Consider the following 27274-nt stretch of genomic DNA (forward strand, 5'->3'; position numbering starts at 1 on the left):
GCTCAGTCAGTTAAGTGTCTGACTTCAGCTCAGGTCATGATCTCAGGGTTTGTGAGTTTGAGTCCTGCATCAGGCTCTCTGCTGTCAGCACAAAACCCGCTGCAGATCCTCTGTCCCCCTCTGTCTGTCCCTCCCCAGCTTTTGCTCCCCATGCACATGCTCTCTCTCAAAAAGAAACACTTTAAAAAAAAAATTTAAACATGCTCAATATCCCAAGCAATTCTATTATGCTCCACCACTAGTCTTATTTGAGGATTTTACCTTGCTTAATAATGAACATTTGATTTAGAAGCTCTACAGAGAATATAACCGCCTTTAGAAATCTACTGCCAATAAGGGGCACCTGGCTGGTTCAGCTGGTTAAGCATCTGACTCTCATGATTCATGAGGTCGAGCCCTGTGTCAGGCTCTGTACTATCGCTTCTCGGCCTTTTGGCTAAGATCAAGTGCAGGCTCTGTACTGACAGCTCAGAGCCCGGAGCCTGTTTCGGATTCTGTGTCTCCCTCTCTCTCGGACCCTCCCCCGCTCACGCTTTCTCTCTCTCTCTCTCTCTCTCTCTCTCAAACATAAATAAACATTAAAAACAAAAATCTACTGCCAATTCTTTTTAATTTTTTTCATGTTTATTTCTGAGAGAGAGACAGAGAGACAGAGAGAGAGACAGAGAGAGAGAGAGAGAGAGAGAATGAATATGAGCGGGGGAGGAGCAGGGAGAGAAGGAGACACAGAATCTGAAGCAGGCTCCAGGCTCTGAGCTGTCAGCACAGAGCCCGACGTGGGGCTCGAACTCATGGACTGCAAGATCATGACCTGAGCTTAACCGACTGAGCCACCCAGGCACCCCAACTGCCAGTTCTTTTTAAGAAAAGGATCACTTAACTAAAAGATTTCATTACTGTAATGTATATACACCAATAGTAAACAATTCTTTGGGATACTTCATTTGAAAAATTAACTTGATAATGACCCAAATCTGCATAGCAGTCATAAAAATATTATGTTGTAACTCAATCAAAGTAGAAAGTATGCTTACCAGAAATGAGAAGATCATGTGTGTCGAGACTTTCTGGTGAATTACTCTTCAGCTGCTCTTCTGTATGGATGTGAACTGCTGTAATGACACATTTATGGAATCTCTAGCAAGCAGTCAAAATTTGTGTAACACTGCTACCTCAATAGTAATTTCAGGAAGATTTTTATTCCACTGCCAAATGCCAATTATCAGTATAAACACCAAACATACTACTTAGTAGTAAGTAGGGTATGATGATGAAATCAGGAAACTGATGATGCACTATGACAAGATTATTACAGATAGCTTTGTCTAATTTTTTTTTTTACTTTACATCTTATGTAATTATACCTTTTAATGAAAGTTGTTAAACATAAAACTCAATCCCCCCCAAAATCTGAGGCTTTTTATGTACACAATCTATATAACATAAAATTTCACATAAAATCCCAGACTGTCAGATGAGCCCAAGATTAAATTTAATAAGTAGTTTTCCCCCAACCTTGTCTCTCATTAATCTAGATTCTCTAGTAATAGCTATTATCAATCTTGTAAAAAGCTTTATTAAAATATCATGGAAGTAACTGAAATGCCCTCAACAGAACCACTGAGACCATCTGAAACAATAATTTTTCATTATCCCAGCACAAAACATCTCACAATCAGTAATGCTCTGGTTACTAAGTAAGTCCTTTCTCCCATTAATTTCTAATGTTATTTGACTAGAAAACTCCTCTCTAAAACAATTTCCTAAATGACTACACTCACAGCTCATTTTTATTTAGTAAAGTTTTAGTGTATGTTCACATATTCAACGTACATATACATTTTCTTCAGAAAATAAATTATATCCATTACCGAAAACATTCTTACCATCTGGAACAATTCCAGGTGTGGACTCCTGACCACTGATGTCTTCGTTAACTACTTGCTCCGGAAATACCATATGGTCTTCAGGTCCTTCAACTTCCATTTCATTATTACAATCTTAAGAGAAAATTATTCTTTAGCTTAGAGTAAATTTTCCCTGATTTTTTAACTACATAAATAATGACTTTCCTATGTGAGAGTAAATTACCACCCAAAATGCCATAAATTCTTCCCCACGCTTTAAGTTTTTCAACCAAATACATATCTACATTTTACATGTTAATGAAAAAAACATGGAAACTATGAATTAAAAGATTACTGGCACTTTATTATTTTAAAAGGATATTGCACAACTGTATACTGATGGCATCTTGGCAAAAAAATATTAATAATTAAGCTGCATCTACTTAAACTTCTCATAGATGATAAAATAGGACTTTATAAAAGTCACCATATTGATGAAAGTGAAAAATGGTCTGGTAAGCAGATCTGTTTTCTTTACCACCAAAAAACTCGTTATTATGTTTACAACCAACAACAGTATACTACTAAAATTACCTAAGCAATTATTTTGATCTGGGGATCAAAATATATGAATTAACATTTAAGAAGGACATTACAAAACTAAAACTTGTGGGGTGCCTGGGTGGCTCAATCGGTTAAGTGTCCAACTCTTGATTTCAGCTCAGGTCACGATCTCACAGTTCGTGAGTTCGAGCCCCACATAGGGCTCTGCACTGAAAGCTCGGAGCCTGCTCAGGATTCTGCCTGTCTGTCTGTCTCTCTACCCCTCCCCTCCTTGCTCTGTATCTCTCAAAATAAATATAAACTTAAAAAACAAAAAACAAAAACCACTAAACTAAACCTTGGAGTGAAATAATCCCAGGTTATAAAGTACGAACTAGGTCATATTGCCAAACACTGACAACTTCTGTTGGCTCCAAGAGCACAGCTGGAGTAAGGCACCGGTCCTAGAATTCGACTATTAGGAAAAGGGTGGAAAAGAGCTGGATTTGCTGTCAGCCATCAGATTCAGAGATGACCCAAATCACCTGCACATTTAAATTAAAGGTTGAGAAATTAAGAATAAGATGGGATCTGATACACAGGATTCCCTCATCATTACTAAAATAATGCATCGGTGACTGGTTGGCACAGTATCGTTAAAAAGAAACAAACATTCTCAAGTTTACCTGTAGTGACTTCGGCCATCTCCACTTCATCACCTGGCTGTAAGGGGTCCATTTCAGCAGCTAAGTGTTTACAATACATGCAGATATACTCTTCTTTGAACTGAGACTCCAGCTCGTGATCTGTTGGTTTGTCACATTCTAAGTGAACCCATCTGCAGTGAGAAATATATTTAAATAAAATTTTCTAATTTAAAGACAAGTTACTATCTTGGAAAAAAAAAGAGGCAATTGCTGAAAACTGGGTATGGGAAGGGTTAAGGGTAACAAGAGAGGTTGTAGGGGTTGGCAACTGGTGAAGGTTCTAGAAAAGGAACTGGCATTTTTAGATGTCATTCAAAGGTGTTCACATGTTTTTACTGCCATATCTTTAAGCTATTTCCTCCTTACTTTTCCCTCTCAATGCTCATTTCAGGTCTTTCGCCCATTCCCTTCCTTCTGCCTTCCAGACTCATAAATATGTAATTTCATTTCATCTTTAACAGTACTCAGTACTAAAAGGATTACTGGAGTGATAAAAGCTTGGAGCTCAAAGATACATGACAGCACAAATGATCGCGTGGATAGAAGAGCTGACAAAACACTTCAGTGGGAGAACTGTGTCTTCTTACCTCTTGCACATATTACAGTGAAGCATGTCTTTCTGCAATTCTGGATGGTAGCACTTCCCACAGAAAGGACATAAGTTATCCTGTTGTTGGTAACAACTGTCACATACCAAGCAATTGTGGTGCCACTGAGAACTAGATCGTGTGCCACACTCTACACATATTCTGCAATTCTAAACACCAGAAAAAAATGAAAACAAAAACAGTTTGTTATGCATTTGTATTGCAGTTCTGGTGTGAACCTTTTTGAAATCAATGAAACATTCGTACATTATACATTAAGCTTTAATTTTCTTGACACTCGTTTAGGATGTATGTTTTTGAAAAGGCAGTGTGTTTTTGAACATCTGAGGAGACATCATTCAATTTGCACTAAAACCTCCAGGAAAACATAAATAGGGGCTAGAGACATCCAAGAAAGCATAAATAGGAAGGAGGAAAACCAAGAACATGGCAACCCAAACTTCAAAAAAAAAACAAAAAACAAAAAAAACCTATCCCCGAATCAGGAGGCAGCTTCTGTGAACTAAGTGTTCGACTCCGTGCTGGGAAAACACACCGGTACTTCATCTGCCTGTCGGTGGCTCAGGGACTAAAAACAAGAATTTGCACGAAAGAACTAGCATGACCCGCTCCAAACGACCTGGAGTCCGAAAGCGTGAACGTAATCTCTCCACATCAAAATCCAATTACGGCTTCTCACGTTTTCAAACAGGCAGCCCTGTCCTTACCGAAGGTCACAGAGCGCAAGGCCTGTCAGAACCCTGCCAAACTCTCTCCTGCACCTTTAGCCAACTCGTCTCAAAACCCTGGGCACACGGCTGATAAACTGTGAGTTCTCGTCATCCACCCCAATTTTCAATCTGAGACACCAGGAAAAAAAGGAATTGTACTTTCTGAGCTGCTGAGTATGAAAGATCTGCCGATCAAAAAAAGAGAAACTAGCATGAACCACCAATTCGCTAAAGTCTTACAGTTGTAAAACAAATATGCTCATAGTTATTGAGGCAAAAATCCTGAATAAAATATGAGCAAATGGAGATTATACTAGATATGCAAGAATGGTTAAATATTAGAAAATCTATTAATAAAATCTGACATATTATTAGGTCTGAAAAGAAAAAATAAATGACTGCATTTCAACAGATGCTGAAAAAAACCTTTGGAAAAAAAGTAAAGCCTTAAACAAAAAAACAAAAAAAAAAAAAAAAAGAGAGAGAGAGAGAGAAGAAAAAAACCTCTTCAGAAAAATAAAAGCACATGAGTATTTTCTAAATGTGATATACATACATATCCCGATCCTAAAGCCAGCATTTTATTTAAGTGGAGAACCCTAGAGACAGTCCCACCAAGGTCAGGAAGAAAGCAAGGATGCCACCTACCTCCACTACTATCTAATTAACCTGGTTCTGAAGCCAATGTAAACCATGAAACAAATGAAAACAACAAGAAAAGAAACAAAACTATCCCTGGATGACAAGATAGCACTTGGAAAATCCTAGAGAATCAATCATAAATTCAATAAAAGAACGTAACAAAGTAAGATATACAATTTTGGGTTCAAGAGGTAAGAATTAACATATTCACGTGTACATATTTATAAATAATGAATTTACACCAGTGACTCCAGTTCTGACTCCTCCCACTGAATTCTTGCTTTCTCCCATTCATTTTGTATCTGTATTCTTCTCTCGTCCCAACAACACCAACACATTTACGCAACGGCTCAAATAAACAAACCTACCTCGGCTTGCTCTCAGTAACAGATTTTATTCCCTTTTTCTTATTTTTTTAAAAATATATAGGATATTAACATACTTTCAAAAGTCAAAGTTATATAAAAAGTTCTACTCAGAACTGTCATTTATAATTATACATGTGTGAGTACAGACACATTTATTTGTATACGTATGTGTGTGTGTTTACACACGATGTATTTCCTGTCCCATCTGCTGAAAAGACAAAGAAACAAACACACCCATAGCAATGAGCACATCTCGCGCCCACTTTCCACCAAAGGAACCGGACCCACTTATGGAAAAGTGGGCTGATTCCCCCGGCAGAGCAGGAAGGTGTACGATGAGCTTGGGACATCTTGTTATGCCAAAATGTAATGGAAGTATTCAAATAAATGGTGAGGACATGTCACAAAACCATAGAAGCCAGCCTGAAGGGCCACCAAGGGCAAACATGGGACAATCTGAGTGTAAAATGAATTAGGTAAAGAACTATAAATTACTGAAAATAATGGAAATTTCTCAATGTTGACAATAAGCAAATAATTGTGGCATGTAATAAAAGGGAGAGTTCTTGCTTATAGTAGAGTGCAGAGGGCTGACTGGTAAATGCCAAGAAATGCTAGGGCTACAAAAGCATCCCTTTAAAACCAACAGGTAAAAATGCATCAAACAAGGGTTCCTAAGGTCTTGGAGGAAATATCATAAAAATGCTCTTGGGAGCAAGATATTCACATGGTCTTAACTATCTTCTCATATGTTTTATTACATCGAGAGAAAAAAAAACAGTGAAGAAGTTTGACAGCAGCTTAACCAAATTGTCAGAATTCACGTCACCTATGAGGGTGAGATAAGCACCACGTGCCTCTAGCAGGGATACCCCGAGAAGGGCACATCGTCACTTATACAGTCAACTGACCAAGAACACGTGACTATCTAATTATGAAGAAGTATTAGACAAAGGCAAAATGAGACAAGTTCTATTTGGAGGAAAAAAAAAAAACAAAAACAGGTATATGGGGAAGAACTCTAGTCTTCAAAAATGTCAATATCGGAAAGACAGAGAAGGGCTTAGGAAAACTTCCAGATTAAAAGAGTCAAACAGAGAACTAAACAGAATACCTCACCCTAGACCAGATCTTGGAACCTGCATGGGAGGGGGCGAATGCTATATGGGATGTTAGATCAAGTGACAAAACTGAAATATGGATAAGAGATTAGATGAAAATACTTACACTGATATAAACATACGAAATTGGTAGCCTGTGCTGTGATTCTGTAAGACTATCCCTACTGCGAGGAAATACACACTGAAGTGTTTAAGGGTAAAGGGGGCACGGTATATATAACTTAACCCTCAAACAGTTCAGGGAAAAAAAAGAGTTGGGGGAAGGAGAAGAAAGAAAGAGGGTGCACAATGATACTGAAATCCTAACAACGGTAAATCTTGGGAAATGGCATATGGGTGTTTTTATTTTTCCAACTTCTAAAGTTTGAAATTATTTCAAAATAATTTTTAAAAATGCATGATGTGTCAACACACAAGCATTCCTGACAGAGAAACTAGAAAAAGAACCTACCCGACAATGACTGGTATACAATAAAGTTCCTAAAAAGACCACCCCCGTCTTCAGAGCCCCCCATCTTCAGCGTGAGCAGCCTCACTAGTCTGCCCCCTCCCAAAAGGCAGACTTCGAACCTGCAGCACAGTGCCTGACATACAGCAGGCGTCCCAATGTTAAATAAACGAATGAATTATAACAAAAGACTATAGACATCTATGAAAACATTTGACAGCTGAGAAAGAGGATCATTCTCTCAAGCTGCACAGTGGATAAGACTTCCTGTGGAAAAACTCCACGATGATTATGTGGGTACTTAATTCAGGCATTACATGGCACTTTACAGGCATCACCTCGCTAAATCCAACACCACTGTGAGGGAAGTTCTATTCACATTCTCTAGGGGAGAAAGACTGGCTTAAGGAAGTAAAACACTTTGCCAAAGATCCTGTATTTAGTCACTAGAAGAGTGGGGCTGACTCCCCGGCCTCATCTTTTACCCACGTTGTAATACCTCCACAGAGCAGAATTAAAACAAAACTATGTATTCTCAGCAAGATTATACATGATTCAGTCACTGTGAAAGAGCATGGCAGACTATTATAGACGGCAAATCAGGAAGAGAGCAAGCAAGACAAAGATAAAAGAGAACAGCGGCAAGAAATACACTCAGACTTCTGAAGACATTTTCCAAGATAATGAAAAGCACAGCAAAGATGATAATATTTCCTTACTTTAAGAAGGAAACAAAATTATCTAGATGTTACTGAAGATTATTTAAGAGACCGTAAAGATAGCAAATGTAAAGAGAAAAAGAAAAAAAAAAGGCAAAGTTAACCAACACTTCCTTAGACCTTTTCTTTGGCTAGACTAGAGACTGACCGTAGTCAGCGTGTTCCAGTTAACACTAATTAATGTAGAACCGCAATCAGATACAGTCTCAAAACAACTTATTCCAAGTAACTGACAAAAACGAAGATCCCAAAGCTCTTAGTAAAAAAAGGATTTTAATTAAGTGAATGTCTTAAAAGAAAAAAAAAAGGAAAAGTTTTCTTCTGCGATACCACAAACGGGGGGGGGGGGGGTTTCCACAACATAAAAAAGAAAAAGTTATAAAACAAAGTAATACCAAAACAACTTCTTGTGGTAGTCTAAAGGCAACAACTGTCTCTTTCAGATACGCAGGATTTCAGAAAAATGACTATTCCATAACCAAGAATCCAAACAACTGGGGGCTAAATGAGACTGGAATTTATAAAGAAACGACATTTTTTGCAAGGGAAACGTGACAACGTTTACGGTCTTAATATAAGACAAAGGAAAGGAAGGAAAATTTCTCACTTCTTCATTTTCAGTGATAAGTGGGAGAAGAAAACATTTATACTTTCAACATCTATAACTCAGCATTCATAAAATAAGATTCTTAATTGCAAATTATTGCAGGAAATAAAAGGAACAGAAAAACAGAAAGGAAATCAAAAGAACCAATTTGTCTTAAAATAGCCAAGCATCTCAATAGCAACCATTAATCTCAATAGTTAAGTCTATTAAACCTTTCAAAGAATACTTTTAAAATGACACAAAATAAAAAGCTGTGAAAAGATACATTCAACTGGCAAACTAAAGCCCTATAAGGCCATATGGCCAGGCAAACAAAAGTAGCTGGTTCCTTGCATTCACCCCCTCCAAAAAAAGGCATTACACAACAGAGTAGCTTTACACTGATAAAAAGCACAACATATCAACACTGACCTGACCCACTCGCTAGAGAACAACGACAAAATATTAGTTTTGTTTCTAAAAGAAAAAGTAAACTACAAAGAAAAACTGATGAGAAAAACTGCAGAGGTCAATTTTATGTACATCCTGATATGTTGTGGAATCAACTAGTCAAACAACAAAAAGGACTTTGTATGAATTAATAAACACAAATACTACACCTTAAAGTCACTCTTTGTGAAAAAGAAAACTACACCGGTTAATTATTGGATCAAATACAATTAGAGCATAAATTTACATGCTTAAGTATGACTTAAAAACAGATACAGTGATTAGTTCAGATGTACACAGAGACAGTAACAAATACAACAAATTCGAGTGCAGCCAAAGCTATAATCGAAGGTAAATGTATAGTCTTAAATGTACTTTTTCTCCTTAGAAAAGTAAAGAAAACGAATTATGAATTCAACTATCTATTTCAGAAAACAAAAAAGGCAAGTAAAGGTACATAAAGATGAAAGCATAAACATACAAATCTGCCGACAGCAGGTTTTTTTCTGTGGCTCAATAATCAAGACGAGAAAACACGCGAACCCAGGAAAGCGCGGGCCCTGCAGACAGGAAGGAACCGGAATTGCCGAGAGGCCGACTGCAGCCCCACCTGGTCGGCCCTGAGGCCCCGCCTTCCGGGAGCCACACCGGAGGGCAGTTACCGGAGGGCAGTTACCGCAGGATCTCCGTCCCCAGGGAAGAGGCCCCTCTCCTCCTATCCCCACCCTCGGGCGGCGGCCCGGAACTCACCGCCCACCGCCCTGGAACCGGGAGACAGCCGCAAGTTCCAGGTGGCCCAGACCTGCGGTGGGCGGGGCCTTGGCGCAGGTGCTCGGCTCCCTCCGCGCTCCCCCACCCCCTCACCCAATCCTCGGGGTCCTACAGGTGAGCTCGCTCCCCTTTCCAAGGCTTTCCTGAGACTGCAAACAACCTCCCACCCCTGCTGGCCCAGCACACCTTTCCAGCTTCTAGATAGAGGCAGCCTCAGGCTGCTTGGTTCTACCTCACAGCCTGCAGGCCAGCAGCCCAGGAAGCCTCCACCTGGAGCCTGACCCCTCCCCTCGGATTCCGGGGCCGTTTCAGCCACCCACCCACGCTGCCCCTCTGAACGCCGCTAGGCTGAAGTCGAGACAAACCTGGCGGTCCAGAGAAGGGCCGTGCTCGGGTAACGGGAGCGCGTTTCTGTGCCGAGGGGGCAAGAAAGTGAGGGCGTAGGTAGACCACAGATGCAGTCCTAGAGGACTGTTTTCTGAAAATTTGAAATTTTTCATAGAAATGCTAACAAAAAAAAAAAATTAACTGACCTCCTAGGGTCACACAATGCAGAATGCAGATTTTAATACCTGCATTTAGCTTTTGTATTTATCAAGTGCGTCAAAAGTGTGTGAAAGATGCAAGATTTACACAGTACAATTATGGCAAGAATGAGCTGTGCGGACAGCACAGGGCGCCACAGAGCCAGCAGAGAGGGTTCCTGTCTGCATATACATCGACTGGCTACAGTTAAAGGGCAAACAACACACCAGTAACTTAAAATGAGGAACTTCTGTTCCCTATTTTAGAAATAATTGGATTGATACCCCATTTAGTACAGATTTCAACTGTACCACAACGGTGCACTCATGAACAAAAAGCTATAGTTACACCGACACTTCATTACATCTACTGTTGAAGGGCTGCTTGTTGGCAACTTCGAGGTCTGATTATTCTGAGCTAGTAAACATGGTCAGGACATTATCAATACTATTTTTATACAAATACAAAAGGCATTCTCTGTATCAACGTTATTAAAACCAGAGGAAAAGCTTACACACTGAACTGAGCATGAGAAAATATCTTTCTTTTAAACCCAATCCTGGCAATTTAGTTTCAAAGCAAAATTGTATGTCAGATTAAATATTTACTTTATACTAGTTTTTTTTTTTTTAATTTTTTTTTCAACGTTTATTTATTTTTGGGACAGAGAGAGACAGAGCATGAACAGGGGAGGGGCAGAGAGAGAGGGAGACACAGAATCGGAAACAGGCTCCAGGCTCCGAGCCGTCAGCCCAGAGCCTGATGCGGGGCTCGAACTCACGGACCGCGAGATCGTGACCTGGCTGAAGTCGGACGCTTAACCGACTGTGCCACCCAGGCGCCCCTATACTAGTTTTTTTAAAAGGCAGTGTACATATTGAAGATAAAAAGAAAGTTTCCGCCTAGCTTCATGTCTGTTCTATAAAATTGAGATAATAATAATAATAAAAACTCAACCTGGGGGATGTATAGAGATGGCCTATGGATCTAAAGTCTAGTTTCTTAGCATCTACACATTCATACCAAGTGAAAATTAGATAAGGAATATTTCTTAATTAATCTAGAAAGAAAAGCCCTGCTCCTCAAGGAAGTATAGTCTGACAGCATAGGGAGACAGCATTATATATGGGATAAAACATGGGAAGACAGGAAACCTCAGAGGCACCTGGGTGGCTCAGTCAGTTGAGCATCCGACTCTTGGTTTCGGCTCAGGTCGTCATTTCACGGTTATGGGTTCAAGCCCCACATTGCACTGTCAGTGCAGAGCCTGCTTGGGATTCTCTCTCGGTCTCAAAATGAACATATTAAAAAAACAAAAAAAAAAGACAGGAAACCTGAGTTTTATTCCCTATATACAAATAAGTAAACTTGGACAATTAACCACTAGGTCCTCACCAGCTCTCATCTGGAATTTATTAGTTTACCCGCATGAATTTCAAAGGAAGTACATGAACTACTTTTATGACTGAGCCATCCTAGAGAGTATCTAAAGAAAAGTCACAGTAAATACTGTTGGTAAATATCTTCCAAACGGGGGAAAAAAAAAAGATTCAGTCAGTTGAGACTTAAAGATACATTTGATCTATCCTTCTAGTTTCACTTGAAGCGTTTAAATATTCTGTGCTTCCGTGGACAAATACTTCTAAAATTTGTTGTTTACCTGGTAGTGTACTAACTCTGCCCAGCAGGCAGAGTTGCCAGCCAACCCACAGGGTTTAGAGATGCAGAGGACAGAGCCTCAGTAAATTCCTCAGGAAGCTTAAAGAGACCAGCATGGAACACCTCAGGGTCATAAAGATGCAAATAACAAAATAGATGGAAGAAGGGAGAATCACGGACTAAAAGACTACCCGGAAAAAGTGAAAAAAAACTGAAAATGCATCTTAAAGTTGTCATAACCAAGCAGAAAGACTACTATCTTCAGCAATGAAACAATGTCTACAAGACCTCCTCTGACTCTCAAAACCAAGAGAAACGTTAAATATCGTCTAAAAAGTAAAGATCTAATAATCACTTACTAAAACTACCACAGGGAGGGACAATATATGAATATATACCATATGATTCCAAGTATTTAATACAAGTGTACTTACACCCATAAAAATGTGATGTGCATATGAAATCACTACACAATCACCAAAATGTGTGTTTTATCCCTGAATTTTAAGTTACTGAATTTTAAAACTATAGCTCTGTGTTTTCAGTATCTTCATACGGGGCTACTACATTTCAGATAGTTTTCTGGAAAGATTAAAGATAAATCATTCAAAACCAATTTCTAAGCCATGAAGCACCATACATACGTTAACATGTTCATAACAGCATTTTTCATGACAGCTTAAAATTGTAAACAACCCAAAGGTTCACCAACAAGTGATTTGATAAACAATTTATGATATGTCCACTAACTACCAATAAAAAGGAGTCACTAATGACATGCACAAAAAATGGGGGTGAGTCTCAAACTATTAATCTTGCTGAGTTTAAAAAGCTAGACCCTCCCCCCACCAAGAGTATATACTATACGATATCATTTATATAAAACTCTAGAAAATGCAAATTAACCAATGGTGAGTGACAGCACAGTGCCTGGAAGACAGGGGCGGCGGGGGAGGGTGAACAGCTGGAAAAGAGGGTTTCCCAAGGAGCACCATGAAACTTTTAGGGGTGATGAATCTGGTCATTATGCTGGAAGGTGATGACGGTTTCATAAATGTATACACGTATAATTAAATTACAGACTTTAAATATGTGCAGTTTATTGAATATTAATTATACATCCATAAAGCTGTTGTTGTTTTTTTTTAAAGTTGATGATAATGTATAGAGTTGAATAGGTATCCGATTTGTCTGGTCTATATGAAAAGCATACAGATGATGATATTTTTCTTAAAAACATAAACAACTTACTTTGCATTTCCAGCCATTGGTTGGTACTGATTTCATAACTGGTTGAAGACAAAAAGTATGATACCCTTTGTCACACGTATCACACACTAGCATCTTGCTATCTTCTCCCGATTGTCTAAAAAATAAGATAGCATTAATGATGCCTTATCTTTAAACTTATGTTTATAACATAAGTAATCATGAAAAGAATCAGTCCTAGGACCTGCCCAGTTCATAAATACCTCAGTGTCTGTTTCGTCTACGCTCAGAGAATGATAGAGGTAACCCCCTGGAGGATGAAACAGACATCTTCCTAAGGTCCCTACAGGATTATCCTTACTGAGTGCTCACCTGTGGTGAACCTGCTTTAGCCAGGTTAGGGTTCCTGCAGAGAAGGAAGGTTAAGGGAACATGAAGGACTCTGGCCTTTATTTTTTAAACATCTCAGTAAACACCCTTTCTAGGGGAAGGAGCTGTAACTGACAGGTGATGCTGCACGGGAAGGAACAAGCGTTGGCATCAGGAATCGGAAAGACATTGTCATATAATAAAAAGAGGATAGAATTTGGCATCAGACCTATATTTGTATTCAGACTGCTGTTCCACTAGTTGTGTGACTCCTGGATAAAATTCACTTGAGTCCTCTTGGTTTCAGGTATAAAATGTGAACAAAAGACACTGAGAATTAAATATAAATTCTGGTTGAAGAGCTTAGAATATCCACTGAGCATTGGTACTAAATAAACAGGTGTTAAGAATCATCTCTTCAAAATTATTAAGAATTGTAGTCAAAAAACCTCAACTCTTTTCCCTGAATGCTCTTCTGCCCCAAAAGATCGGGCCCCTGCCCTACAGCATGAGCTCTGCCTCGATTCCTGGCTATCAGCCACTCTCAGAGACTAAGAATTTACTTCAAGAGGACGGGAAAAGAAAAACTGGGGAATGCAAGAAGAAGAGTGGAGAGAGGAGCCGCTGAGTAACACCTGGGGACAAACAGAAGTAAACAGGAAGATGGGTTAGTTGGCCTCTAGTTATTTCTTATTCATTTTAACAAATTCTACACATAAAATTGCATGTTTTATCTCTTTAGCTATGTGGAAAGATCTTCGAGGAAAAGCAATCTTTCTTCAAGTTCTCTTATTCCTTCCCAAGAAACTAGGCACAGATAACAAGGTATCAAATACATGTTTGCTGATATTTTCATTTTTAACCAAAATATAAAAGCACATGGTCCTATTCATTCCACATACTTGTTAAGATATTGATGCTGACTGTTACCGAATTAAATTAGAAATAAAACAGACTGATCATGGCAGTGGTGGGCATAATTTCTCCTGTTACAAAAGTCCTTGGCTTGTAAACAATTTGAAGACTGCTATAGATGCAGATAACTTCCCCAAATTATCATGCTAATTAGTAGCAGGAGAAAAAAAAAAAAATCACAAAAAAGACTGGAGAAATAACCAAAGGATGGAATACAACAAATAGGAAGAGATAATCCCATTCCAAATGTTTACATGCCATACAGCAACTGTGCTTCAATATTATGGTGACCAGGGTCTACTGAAGGTAACTGTCTTCAGATATATACAGGTTTCTTTTTTTCTTTTCTTTTTTTTTTTTTTTAAAGTAGTCTTAGTATAAATAGTTCTTCCTAGGATGGAAATTGAAACACATCACTGATTCTTTCACTCGCTCTCATATAACTTTCTGCAATTAGAAGTTTATTTTCCTATTAAGTCTCCACCCCAGTCTCTCTCAAAATTAGTTGCTTTGTTTCTCTAATGCTTCTTTTAAATTGTTAATATCATTCATTTAAAATGTCTGGCAAATTTAAATGAGTTTTTTAGGCAACCAGAGGAATTTAAAATTATGAAAATTAGTTTTTGTTTAGACTTGTTTCAAAATAATATAAATGTTAATATCTAGTAATTTTTTAAAGACATGATGAAGTCAGTGGGAATGAATATAGCTGCAGTATGAACAATCTTTATCATATTACACAAACCTTTAGCACCTAATAATAGGGTCTCTCTTAAACTCAATACACACCTTTGAGTTGAAATTAAAACTTACTTGCAGTTCTGGCACACTTTGCACTCAGGACATTGCCAACCTGCACGTTTTAATGGAGTAACCGCTATATCCAGGCACATTCCATGATAGTGCTGACCACAAGTAGTACAAAAGAACTGATCTAAGAGGTCTCCCGGGCTGTCGCACACTGCACAGTTTGCATCTTCCTTTGCTATAATTAACAGTAAAACAATGAAATTGTTGTAGAAGAGTTTAATATTTTTCTGACTTTACAGTTTAAAAATCACTTGAAGGGAATTTGCATGGTAAACCTTTCAGACACTCGATGTTATCCACATTGAACTGATATCCAATCAGAATAAGGTCTCAGTAAAAACACTAATGTATTTAGTCTAAAATTAATTACATTAAATTTAATCATATAGTTTTGACGTAGTTTATTTGTGCCTACATCTACCTGAGACCAGAGCAGTTCTTATCTAATTTTATATCCCTGGTACCAATGACGATGCTGGACACCTACTAAATTCTCAACATATGCTTGCTGAAAAGAACCAAACAGGAAAATATCAACTGAGAAAATGCCTTGCAGTGCAAAAAGAACCATTTTATTTGGATGTTAAATGTATTTTAAAATTAACAAGATAAGTCAAGAGACAATTAAGAAATGTTAATATCAACTAAATTAAGTGCTTCTTAAGCATAAACAGACTGATTTTTATTCAGATCAAATATTGGTTTTTTTAATACTAGAAAACATCGTATGAAGGAGAATATTAAAGATGGAAACTACGTATTTGTACACAAATACAAAACTTCATATACTAATTCTATATCCATCTATATTAATTGCCAGTTTGTAAAAAAGTATTAAAGTCTAGGTAATCATGGACATCCTCTACCCCCAGATATGGATTAAAAGAAATAGCACTTTTTAAGCTCTTTTACCATCTTAAACAAAAATGTAACAATGAACTGTCCTGCCAAGTACACAGTTAAACTCATGCATATTACAGTAAGAAAAATCATGTTCTAAAATCATACTAATTTGATGATATATATAAGTATGTCTACATGTGACACATACTAAATGGTTTGATTAGCTGATGATCTGAAGACTTTTAAATTGTATAGACGAACGTTTTTTTTTTCCCTCCCTTTTACTTTTTGAAGGTTTGGTCAGTCCTCTCTGGCTATAAGCCCTTTCCACCTTGTTTTTTTTGCCAGTCAAGCATCTTGAAGCAGAGTAATCATCTATTCCTTTTACTTGACAAACTGGTTTTATAAGCCATAGAATCTCTAATATACAGACTTTTGCTCTTTCCTTTGGAGTCCTTTTAAAATGGTAGAAACCATTCCCAGTCCAGAACCAAGTCCTGGAGTGTACCTGGCCCTCCAGCTGGAGCCCTGGCAGCTGCACACCTGCCATGCACCTGGCGCCACCTTCAGGAGGCTACCAATGATCTATGAAATCCAATGGTTACTTTTCAGACCTCTTTTTATCCTTTGCAGCATTTACATTACTATCCACTCCCACAGTAAAGTCCCTTCTCTTGGCTTCTATGATGGCAACTTTCTCCTGAACTCCCCTCAGGTTTCCCATGCCTCCAACTCACCTCCCACGTTGGCTTCTGGACCCCTATGGTCCCTCTAAATGCTGGAGTATTTTAGGGTTTCATCCTGTTCCATGGTTTCCCTTTGCGATCAACTCCCATGATTCCCAAATCGGTACCACTAGCCCCAAACTTCCTTCTAAATTATGTCATTCTCAAGTCTCACTGGACCTCAATAGCCAGATGTTCTAAAAATACTCAAAACTTAACACCTCTAAAATAAAACACTTTTAAAATCTAAACCTCTCCTGTTTTCCTCAATCATTCTGGGTAAAGGCAGAAACTTTAGTCTCACTATTCCTCTTCCCTGACCCAACACATCCAAGTAGACACCAATTCCTACTGAATAAACTTCCTATATATCCTTCTTCCTTCAATTTGTATAGTTCAGTCCAGCCCACTTTGCCTTGGTAATTACAGTATCTTCTAAATGGATCCCTATTGACGGATCTGACCTTCTCGCTAATCATCTACACATCTCGAATAAGTTTTCAAAATTGTGAATCTAATTGTTATGTCCTGCTTAAATTTTTATCAATACCCACCTTTTCACCTAAGAGGAAAAAAAAGTAAAAATTTTCTAGCATAAAGGGGGGAGGGGGGGAGCCCTTACCTCCCTTTCCAGTGAAATCCGAGAACCACGCACTATTCCTGGTGACAACAAGCAGCTTGCTATGCACATTAACACACATGCTGTTCAGTGCCCGTGTGCTCATATACATCATTGTCACTGCTTGAAATTTTGTCCCTTTACTGTGCCCCTAACCCTTTCCAAAGAGGTCTTCAAAACTCTGCTCTCACATAGCCCAAAGAGGCCTTCAAAACTCTGCTCACATAGCCCTGAATATCTAATGTTACCACACCTAAATATCCATTTAGTTGTTGAGTATACCTTTTCCCCAAATGCTGAGAATAAATGTTATAAAATCAAGTGATTATAACACAATATTATGAACACTTAAAGGGTAGGGACCTTATCTTTTTCAACTTTGTATCCTCTTTTATTAAATAGGTCTTAAATCACTTTTAAATGACTCTTTGACCGGCATTTAAAATAAGTCATTAATCTAAAAATGGAAATGTCATAAATTAGTTCATTTTTGATAGAAATGACATAATAGGGTCAGTTTTTTTTAATACTAAAAGAGAGTGCCAATATTTAGTCATTCAAGCTATGTACATTTAAAAACTAACCTTTTATTTTTTTTGCCTACTCAAAACTTACAGAAATTGAAGCAAATACTACATTCTGAGGATCAGACACTACTCAGTTCATCTTTCTACTGTAAACATGCAGGGAACACTGTGTGAAATGCTTCTGTGAAACATTCCAGAGTTTGCTATTCTGACACTTAACTTGCCATGGTAGCTACTGGTCACATGTGGCCACTGAGCAACGGAAACGTGATTGTCCAAAGTGACATGTGCTATGCGTTTAAACTGCACCCCAGATTCCAAAGACTTACTAGGAAGGAAGTAATGTCAAATATCAAAAATTTTTACTGCTTACATGTTAAAATATCAATATTTTGGACACACTGGATTAAATGTGTTTTTTTCTGAACTGTAATTTAACATTTTCAGCATGAATACTAGAAAAAACAGTACTTACATTGCTCACGTCCTATTTCTAGCGCACAGCACTGTGCACCACACTAAGCAAAGCCCATTCTACACTAAGATAACCGTGTGCATCGCTGCGGCAGAAATTACTATGACAGTTGACAGCAGTTCCTTAATGACAACACGATCATGCTGTTTTGATTAGTATGGATCACTGGTAATAAATGAGACAAAGAAACACATCCACATGATACACTCAGTCTAAAAACATTTACCATGCGTTATGTAAAAATAATAACAGAAAAAAGCACTACGTCAAGAAATGAAGTCGGCTTCAACCATTTCCCCATTCAGGGAGAAGACAAGTACAGAAATACTAAAAGAGGCTTTTGGAAGTCATGCAAAAGATGCTATTACTGGACAGCTTAAGTGTCATGTGAGAAATAAGCATATAGACATATACATACATATATGTCCGCAAGCCACAGGGAAACTAAGTTTGAAGCAGTAATTAAACTAGGTGAAACGTTTCTTTAAGCAATTGAAAAAGCAGAAGGGATGGAGTGAAAGACTAAAAGCTAAAGCTAACTTGAGAGAAAACAGGAGTTAAATGCAGGTCAATGTGGCTCCCGAGATCAAGCTCTTCACTAATGGATATTTCCTCCCACCGGAAGGACAACCAAGGGGAGGAATGTCTGCGCAGGTACAAAGGGGAGAAGGAAAGTGCCAGCAGAGGCACACAGCGAGGAGACTAACTGATGCAGGAGGAGCGAGAAGAGAGCAGGAGAAACAGAGCTGTGGACAAGGTCATTTCCAGTGACAGCGGTGACAAGAGAAGAGACGGAGGAAAAGATGAGAACACTGGGCCTACGTGAGAAGACCCTGTCCCAGACCGCTTCACTCGGTTAAGCTGGAAGGGGAGACGACCACTCCTGCGTCAGAAGCAACGCCCCGGCGAAGAGCCACAGCAAGTCAAACCGCTGCCAGGCAGCGTCCAGCTAAGGGTCCATCAGCACAGCTCTGTGAGCTCCGCCAACGTCCCGGCACCTTCATCTCTGTTCACATTACTGGCAGGACACTGCGGTGGCCTAAATGGAATCACTAGAAAGAAAATGTCAATCACGGATGTTGTCCAGAGAGGCTGGCCCACAGAGTAGGCAGGTAAATAAAAGAAAGGTCAGGAACCGACAGCATTTCAGGTAACAGAAAGGCAGCAAGACTTGGTACCAAGAGACACACAACCAAGAAAGGGAGGTTCGAGTTAAAAGCTTAAATGAAGTAAAATAATTTGAAGCTGAACGATGAAGGTAAATTCACTGGGGGAGGGGAGTGAAGGAAGAGAGACCGTATTCCCCCATTCGAACCCTTCGAAATCTTCTCAGTGTAGACAGAAGAAGTAAACCCTTCCCTTGTCGCAAGGCCTAAGTGAGGGGGTCTGTGCTCACTCCGCTGTTGTCTCCACAGTCATTAGCAGACGCTGTGTTCCAGGCACAGGGACTAGCTGCCACTCCCCAATCCTGCGCCAGGCCCACCACCCCTCAAGACCTGTGCAGTAGTTCACTCTTTCTGGAAGGTTCTTTCCTCTGATCTTACATGTTTGGCTCCTTGCCATTTGGCATTCCCGCAGAAGCAAAATGCCACTCAGGAAATAGATCTGGCTACAGCTCTGAAATGGATATTTAGTGTAAAACTTCCAGACAAGGTTCATATACACTGGCATTGTCATGTGAATGATGATGAGGCCGTGACCAGCATTTATCCATGACAAAACGCCCTACAACTGTTTTCTGATAAAAATCTCGGCCTTGCTCACAGATGCTCACTTTGCTGGGATTTCTTTCTAATGAGGTCCTCCCCCCCCCCCCCCAGCTTCCATAAAATGACGTCACTCCAACTCCTAACTCAGCTATGAAGCATGTTGCTCTACATTTAGGCAGTAACATGAAGTATTATATTCAATGTATATGCAGAACTTGGGTCTTAGATAAGAGCTGGAATAACTACCATTTTGTAAAGCAATTCATATATACAAGGTAAACTGCTATATGTTTTCATTAATTGTTATTTAACCCTCACAGTAACACTCTGTTTAAGCCCCACAAAAATATTTATGAAAGATTTTATGAAGACTATCTTGTAAATTACTACAATACACTCTATCTGCAATGTTCTCTATATCCTTGGATTAAGACAGATAGTCAGAAAGCTGTGTATACAGATTGCACTGTTTAAGATACTTGAGGAATAGAAGTTACTCAATTGGGCTTTGGTTTCATACCACTGGCTTATTTTGAGGGCTGTTATAAGAAATTGCCCTGTGGGATTTGTTTTGCTGCAGTGTATAATGTACATATAGTCTCAGTATCAAGTGAACTCTTTTGACATTGCCATGAATCAGGTCACTGTTCATATTCCCCTCTTTGTGTTGATGGCTGGAGAGCTCTGGAGCCGAGTTGGTGGCTTAGATCTAGGAAGCATGCATTTATTGCTCAAAATACCAATGTCACTATTACCATCATATTTATACTACCCTTATTTTCCCATGGCCAAATTTCCTTGAGTATTTTTAGTTTTATTTTATCCTACTATTCATGTATTTTTATGAGTCTCCACAAATCTATTTTGGAACAAGGCACAGTGCCAACAATTTCAGTGTATCTCTAAGCTCTGTGTGCCAGCACAGACCTCTCATTGTACACGCACGCTAAGTGACAGCAGCTCAGTTCCCCTGAGTCCTTACACTTCTTTACACGATATTTATGCTCTAACATTAAGTGAGGTATGCCCTAGTAGAACACAGTCTGCAGGAGGAAGCAGCAGAGACATTAACCACCAAAATGTCTAACGTTAGGAATGTGGTCACAGAAAAGTTTGTATGTTGTTTACTGAGGTCTAAAGTATGCCTAAGTACAAAACAATGAATAAAATCCAGATTCTTAAGGACACATACAGTTGTTTTATTTGATTGGCAAAGTGTATTATACCACCCAGAATATAACCAACTCTGATGACGACTTCGCAGCTGGTGCACCTGCTTCGTGAAGCACCTCACTCTGTGGGGTCTTAGAATAAGTAACACCTGTGACAGGTGCTATGATGAATGCTCTTTTTCTCCCAGACTTAAGTATATAATCGCAAACATATTTTAGACTTTAAATCCCTTATTCACCTAAACACAATCTGACATTTCGGTTTGCCCTACCTATAATTTATGTCTGTATAGTGATTAGGGATGATATGGTTATACACGTAAACACAAAATAATCTTAGCTGAAGATGAAATTATGGTATGGAGATTACGCAATCTAACTGTATTTGAGACTACTTAAGTTCAAGCCTGAGGTAGCTACATTTATGTTCCAGAGAGCTGGAAAAGATTTAATAAAATAGCTTTCACCAGTATTGCTAAGATATAGATAAAAGCTATCAATAAGGTAACTAACAGGTGACATAAAAAAGACGGAATAAAGTATCACAGGGATTTCACAATGAGACTGGAAACTGAATTTACTAGAGGAAAAAATTCCAAAGCATACATGCTCATTGGAAATCCATATACTAAGAAAGAGGCAAGATTTAACAATAAAGATAGGAAAGAGTTATAATTTTCTGTTAAACAAATTTCAAACATTTAAACATTTTCACATAATTATAAAAATACTGTTTGGAAAAGAAAGGAAACAAGGCAAAACTGAGGGTTACAGATAATCAAGGTAGAGAAACCAAGAAGGACTAACAGATTTCTATTACTGATTGTCAGGGCTATACAACTACCAAGAATTTCAAAAGTGTTTGCTGATTCTACTCATGTCCATCCTGAAATAACACCTGAGTGAAGCATCTTATAATTCTCTAAGTGGTTTTCTGGTGTAGAAGACACTGAATACTATTTAACTTTTTAAATGACTTACTTTCTAGTACATAATAAAATACTGTATATACTCAGTATTTCTACAGTGGTTTAAAGAAAAAAAATTTTTTTAATGAGAATTTAAAACAAGTAAACTGTCTTTGAAATTGTGAGGAAATACCTTTTGGACTTCAGTGACACTGGTGGTAAGAGATTCCCTCCCCCACACACCCCCCACCCCCCAAAGATCACTAGGATCTAAAGATCCCTTAGATCATCAAGATTATGTAACTTTTAACACAAGCAGAGTAACATTTAGGGAACTTACAACATTTGTTATTTGAAGTAAATACACTGATAAATGTTTAAAAAGTATATCTGTAGTAAACTTACATCTCTCAGGAGCTTGGTCGATGTGCTCTGGACACAGAAGGAAGAAGTTCCTGAAGTCCTGGAAGGTACCAGCTCCAGCGGCACAAGGATAATGGTACATCTGGGTGCACTTGTCTTCACAGCATTTGATAGTGGCTCCAAGGTGCTTACAAAATGCACATCGCTGGAAGGGGCAAAGGGGAAAGAAATCTCTTTTAAAAACCTAGCAAAGGAGCATTCAAATGTGGGGCTAGGAAGGTATAGAAAAGTCTGTGTACATTACTAGTAAAACAACTTAAACCTCCATGATACTAAGTAAAAGATCTGTTAAAAATAATAAAATCTAACACACTAGTTGTGTGCTTGGTATAATACAGATTCATTCTTCCAGTCAAGTTTAGAAAGTGAGATTTCACTTTTTCCACTGATTTTTGTCAAAAACAACTAAACATTTTTTAAATTAGTAGCATGATTGAAAAGGCAGGTGTCTAGTTGTGGGTTATTTTAACACTGAATCCCACCAACAAGCTAACAAAATGAATCCATACTGTTGGCAAAACCTCTTACTATTTTTTTAAAACCTCTTACTATTTTCACCCTATCTAAAAATCAACATGAAATGAACCACTCAGAGAACAAGTTAATGAGGGGCAACGGCGGGTTAAAGGTACACATACAAATCTACACACTTCACTGTAGCAATTAGTTTCAAATGTCTTAATAAGAACGGAGATGTGAAGAAAAACAAAGTCGTGTGAGTATCTCCTTCCCCTATTTCTACCTGCCTCTACTCTCTTGCTGGTGGTAAAGCAAAGCAAGTGAGCCCCCCAAAAGGACCACAGGGCAAGTGTAAGGCAACTGAAAGCGTAGGAGGTCAGTACGAACTACCTACAACACGGCAACGGTTCAGTCTTCCCTGAGAATGATTGGTAAACTCTCCTTCCTCCCCCTAAGATCATTCTGGGCACCATTTTCTTTATGGGTCTTTGCTGGGTGGCCTGCACCGTACAGTGGAAAATCTCTTTCTGCAGACGCCCAGCCATCTATCCCGTATAGGCTTCCGTTTTAGCATTCATGCCACTGCATGAGAATCATTCACTTGTCTTCTCTTTCTCCCGGTCCAGGATCCTTAAGCAGAGGCACCAGACTACGCTACCTCTGCAGCTGTAGCACTGTGAACGCTGCTGGCCACAGAAAAGGTCCTAATCAACAGGTGCTCGTATGCGCATGCGCTAAATGGGACTCCACCGTTAGTAATCTCATTGGTAAGTGTGGTTCACGAACAGCCCAACAAACAACTGAAGCCGAATGGGACACCGTGGGGTAAAACTGAGCCTCGTGCAACAGAGGAAGTTGGTACCATTACTAGGATGATCTTCACAGGCCGATACACCTAGTCCACACTCTGCTAGTCTATCAGAGAACACCACAGTTTTGCAATTATGATTAATTTAAGCATTTTATATAAGGTGCCATCAAATTCTTCCTTAAAACCATCAGTCCATGGCATTGCGCCAATATAACAAAGTTCAGTGTCTCTTGATGAGGAGTCTTCTACACATTCTGAATACAGTCAACAGATGTCTGTAGCTTCTAAGTCACTCCTAAACACTACCTATCTTTGTGGCATTTCAGTTGTATGTCATGTCCACAAGTCCACAGACTAATACCCATTTCAGTTCTCTTTTTATACTTAGAGGTGTTACTTCATTGAAAAGAAGAAATAAAGCCTTAATTCTCTTCAGTGATAAAGTGTAACAACCAGCTTTTTCTAAACTTACTTTTATGTCATAACCTTTCAGGGTATCTGTTTAGTATATTAGCAGAACCCAGAGTTAACAACATGTGTAACATCTAAGTAGTCTGAGTATCCTTGTGTCATACTGGAAAGACCAAGAAAATGTGGAAGGAGGAAAGTGCATTTATATGTCCAACTGATCATTAAAAAGTTTTTATATTAACTCATAAACATAACAAAATAATTTCAGCTAAACTGCTAAAATCCGTTATTTTTATAGCATATGGCAAGTTGTACAGAGCCTTTTGCACTAAAAATAATTTTGGCAAATAAAATATAATGACTTTTATTTAAGTGCATAATAAGGAAACAAAATAATTTAAATTGATCCTTTTCCCAATGTCTATATCATTTTAGAAACATCAACATGTTCTCTTAATCACATTTGCAATGGAAAATATTACGTGACATTAGCTAAACTACTATGAGAAGCTCTGGAATGTATCCAACATACTAATTTACAATAACATAAAGATAACAGGGAATAAAGGAAGGGAAATAAAATACTAACTGCATTTAAGTGAACGCTTCAAGCCCATCTGTTATAATTACATAGCTAATGAAAGACATTTGGCATTGAAAGAAAATGTATACTTTATATATAAGCTTGAATAGATCTTTCTAAACCAAATAAAGAGCATTTGTGAAATTGTATAAAATATGAAAGAATAAATTTCCACAGGGAACTTCTCTAACATCAGCATTCTTGTACAATTCATATTAGAAGTGTAACAAATTATAAACTAAGTAACAATTACAAAGCTAATTAACATTTTGGGAGAGGGAGGTAAGAATAAATAGTTGTTAAGTGGTTTATCAACCGAACAATTTATTTGAATCAATATTTAAAACTCCTAAATAGCATTTTGTTTTTTCTACATTTCAATCATTAAAAAAGAAAAAGAGGAGAGGGAGAGAAAAAAAGAAAAGTGTTATAGTATCTTTTGACAATTGTCCAAGAACACATCCAAGAAGAAACTCTCAATTAGAGTTCACATTGCCAACTGTTAAGTCTGAGAAGCTTCCAAAACTTTTATTTCACTAGACTGAAATAAGAAAAGCTCTCTCAAAATAAATCTATAATACAAAACAGAACAGAATCAACAAAATTTCAGAGATTAAGGTTAAACATGAGTTATGAAACAGTAACATAAGACTTGAGGATATTCCAAAGCTTGTTCAATTAATTATCAAGTATTTACTCTGTATCAACTATGGCAATGGGGATGAGTGCTCTAAGAAACATCAAATATTATCAAGTTTTCCATATATCAAACTTTTTGACCTTTACCCAATTTTTCTTCTTATAAGTCAGCTGGGGTCCTCCCAGAATGCAGAGTAAAGAATGAAGACAGAAAGGAAGAAAAACAGGTAAAATGACATGGGAAACTGATCCACAAAGTCCAATGTCTCTTTAGCAAGAGTACCAGAAGAAAATAGGATTATAATCAGAGGAATTACTCTAAAAGAAAATTTATAAAAATACCTAGTAATAAGAGCTAACATTTATTAAGCATAATTTCATTTAACAGGTGAGGGAGCTAAGCGAGTCCTTATCTCTGTTCCACTGATGTCTGTATCACTACAAAAGCACCGTCTCTTAATACCTGTCACATTGCCCTCCTAAATAGATAATACCCACTTTGGATTAAAATGTCTCACACTCAGAAATACTGGCAAAATTTTAAGATGATAAAGATAAAGGAAAAATTCGAATAGCCTCACAAAAGAAAAATCAGGTCATCTACAAAGAAAGGAAAATCAGTCGTTACTTCTCACTAGCAATACTGAATGCAAAAACAAAGAAAAGCAGTATCTTCCAAGGTCTATAAAAAAGTAATTTGAAGCTAAAATTTTAATATGTGCTAAGTTAACATTTAAGTCCATGGATAATAAATGTAAACAGGTTAAATTCCCAATTAAAAAACAGCAACTTTCAAAATATGCAAAACATATTTTGTATATACACATAAATTTTATTTACGTGTACGGGTGTGTGTACATATATTCACACATATGTATACACATGTTTGTATAGGAACATGTGTGTGTGTGTGTGGCACAGTGACATACACAGGAACATGTGTGTGTATGAGGCACAGTGACACAGAAAATTCAAAAACAAAGAGCTAGAGGGAAAAGCACAAATATTATCAAAAAGAAAGCAGCTACAGCAAAGAAACCTGGATCCAAACCAAAGAGCAAAGGGCAAAGATAAAGTTCACATTAAAATAAGTCATATGTTAAAAATTCCAACAGAATAACAGTCATTAAAGTTTACATACCTAATATGAATTTCCTTGACATATAAAAGCAAAACTGAAATATGTATATGAATAAATTGGACTTTAATATAGCTCTCAGAAACAAAGCTATACACAGATATGAAATAATGATAAAGAATTCAGTAACAATCAAGTTTGATTCTAATTTACACACAGAAACACAGAGCTCCATAATCCCAAACTAGAGAATGTATATTTAAATGTACATAGAATTCTTTTAAATTCATTAAAATGTCTATAAATTCAAAAAATCAACTATTTCCTATATCGTATTCAAAAAAGCAGGTGTGTCCTAACCCTAATAAATTAGTAATTATGAATTCACAACATAAACTCAAAATCTATCCACCAGAATATTTTAAATCAAAGGAAAAGAACATATTATTTTTGAAATGATTGAATAAGAAACGTGTCAAAATCTTTGAGAAGTGGCAAATTTGGTTAAGAAAAAAAATACAGCTTGAAAAATGCAAACTCGAGACCAAAGAATAAAAATAAATGAAGCTAAATTTAAAAACTGGAGCCAGTAAGAATCAACATATAACGCATACGATTAGACATCTCAGGAAGTTAAACCCACCCTAATATCGCGTTTAGGAAGATGTTATTAATGAGATTCAGGTCTCTAACAAAAGAATTAGTGCTTGCTTTAGAAAAATATGCTTAAAAGAGAACTGACTGAAATAAAAATCAATCTATCAAAACATTTTACATATAAATGGGCTGAAAGTAATGACTATCTTAATTAGTGATCTGTTGTTGTTCTGGCCCAGTTAATTATTCTGGTTTGTACACTATCAAACATACATTTCTGATTGAAAC

The 27274-nt window shown here is 37.8% G+C and overlaps 1 protein-coding gene across 1 annotated transcript in view; it reads right to left on the bottom strand.

Moving 5' to 3' along the window:
- KMT2C (lysine methyltransferase 2C) overlaps nt 1-27274 on the bottom strand; it is a 175654-nt gene that overhangs the window by 107461 nt on the left and 40919 nt on the right. Inside the window, exons 6-12 of the mRNA XM_040464523.1 lie at nt 22391-22553; nt 15011-15182; nt 12956-13070; nt 3685-3854; nt 3077-3228; nt 1887-2000; nt 1035-1112 (exon numbers count right to left, since the gene is read on the bottom strand). Coding sequence (XP_040320457.1) covers nt 1035-1112; nt 1887-2000; nt 3077-3228; nt 3685-3854; nt 12956-13070; nt 15011-15182; nt 22391-22553 — 964 coding nt within the window. The remainder of the gene's footprint in view (nt 1-1034; nt 1113-1886; nt 2001-3076; nt 3229-3684; nt 3855-12955; nt 13071-15010; nt 15183-22390; nt 22554-27274) is intronic.

This window comes from Herpailurus yagouaroundi, unplaced genomic scaffold (genome assembly GCF_014898765.1).
Source record: "Herpailurus yagouaroundi ecotype Mexico unplaced genomic scaffold, PumYag 483, whole genome shotgun sequence".
Taxonomy (NCBI): domain Eukaryota; kingdom Metazoa; phylum Chordata; class Mammalia; order Carnivora; family Felidae; genus Herpailurus; species Herpailurus yagouaroundi.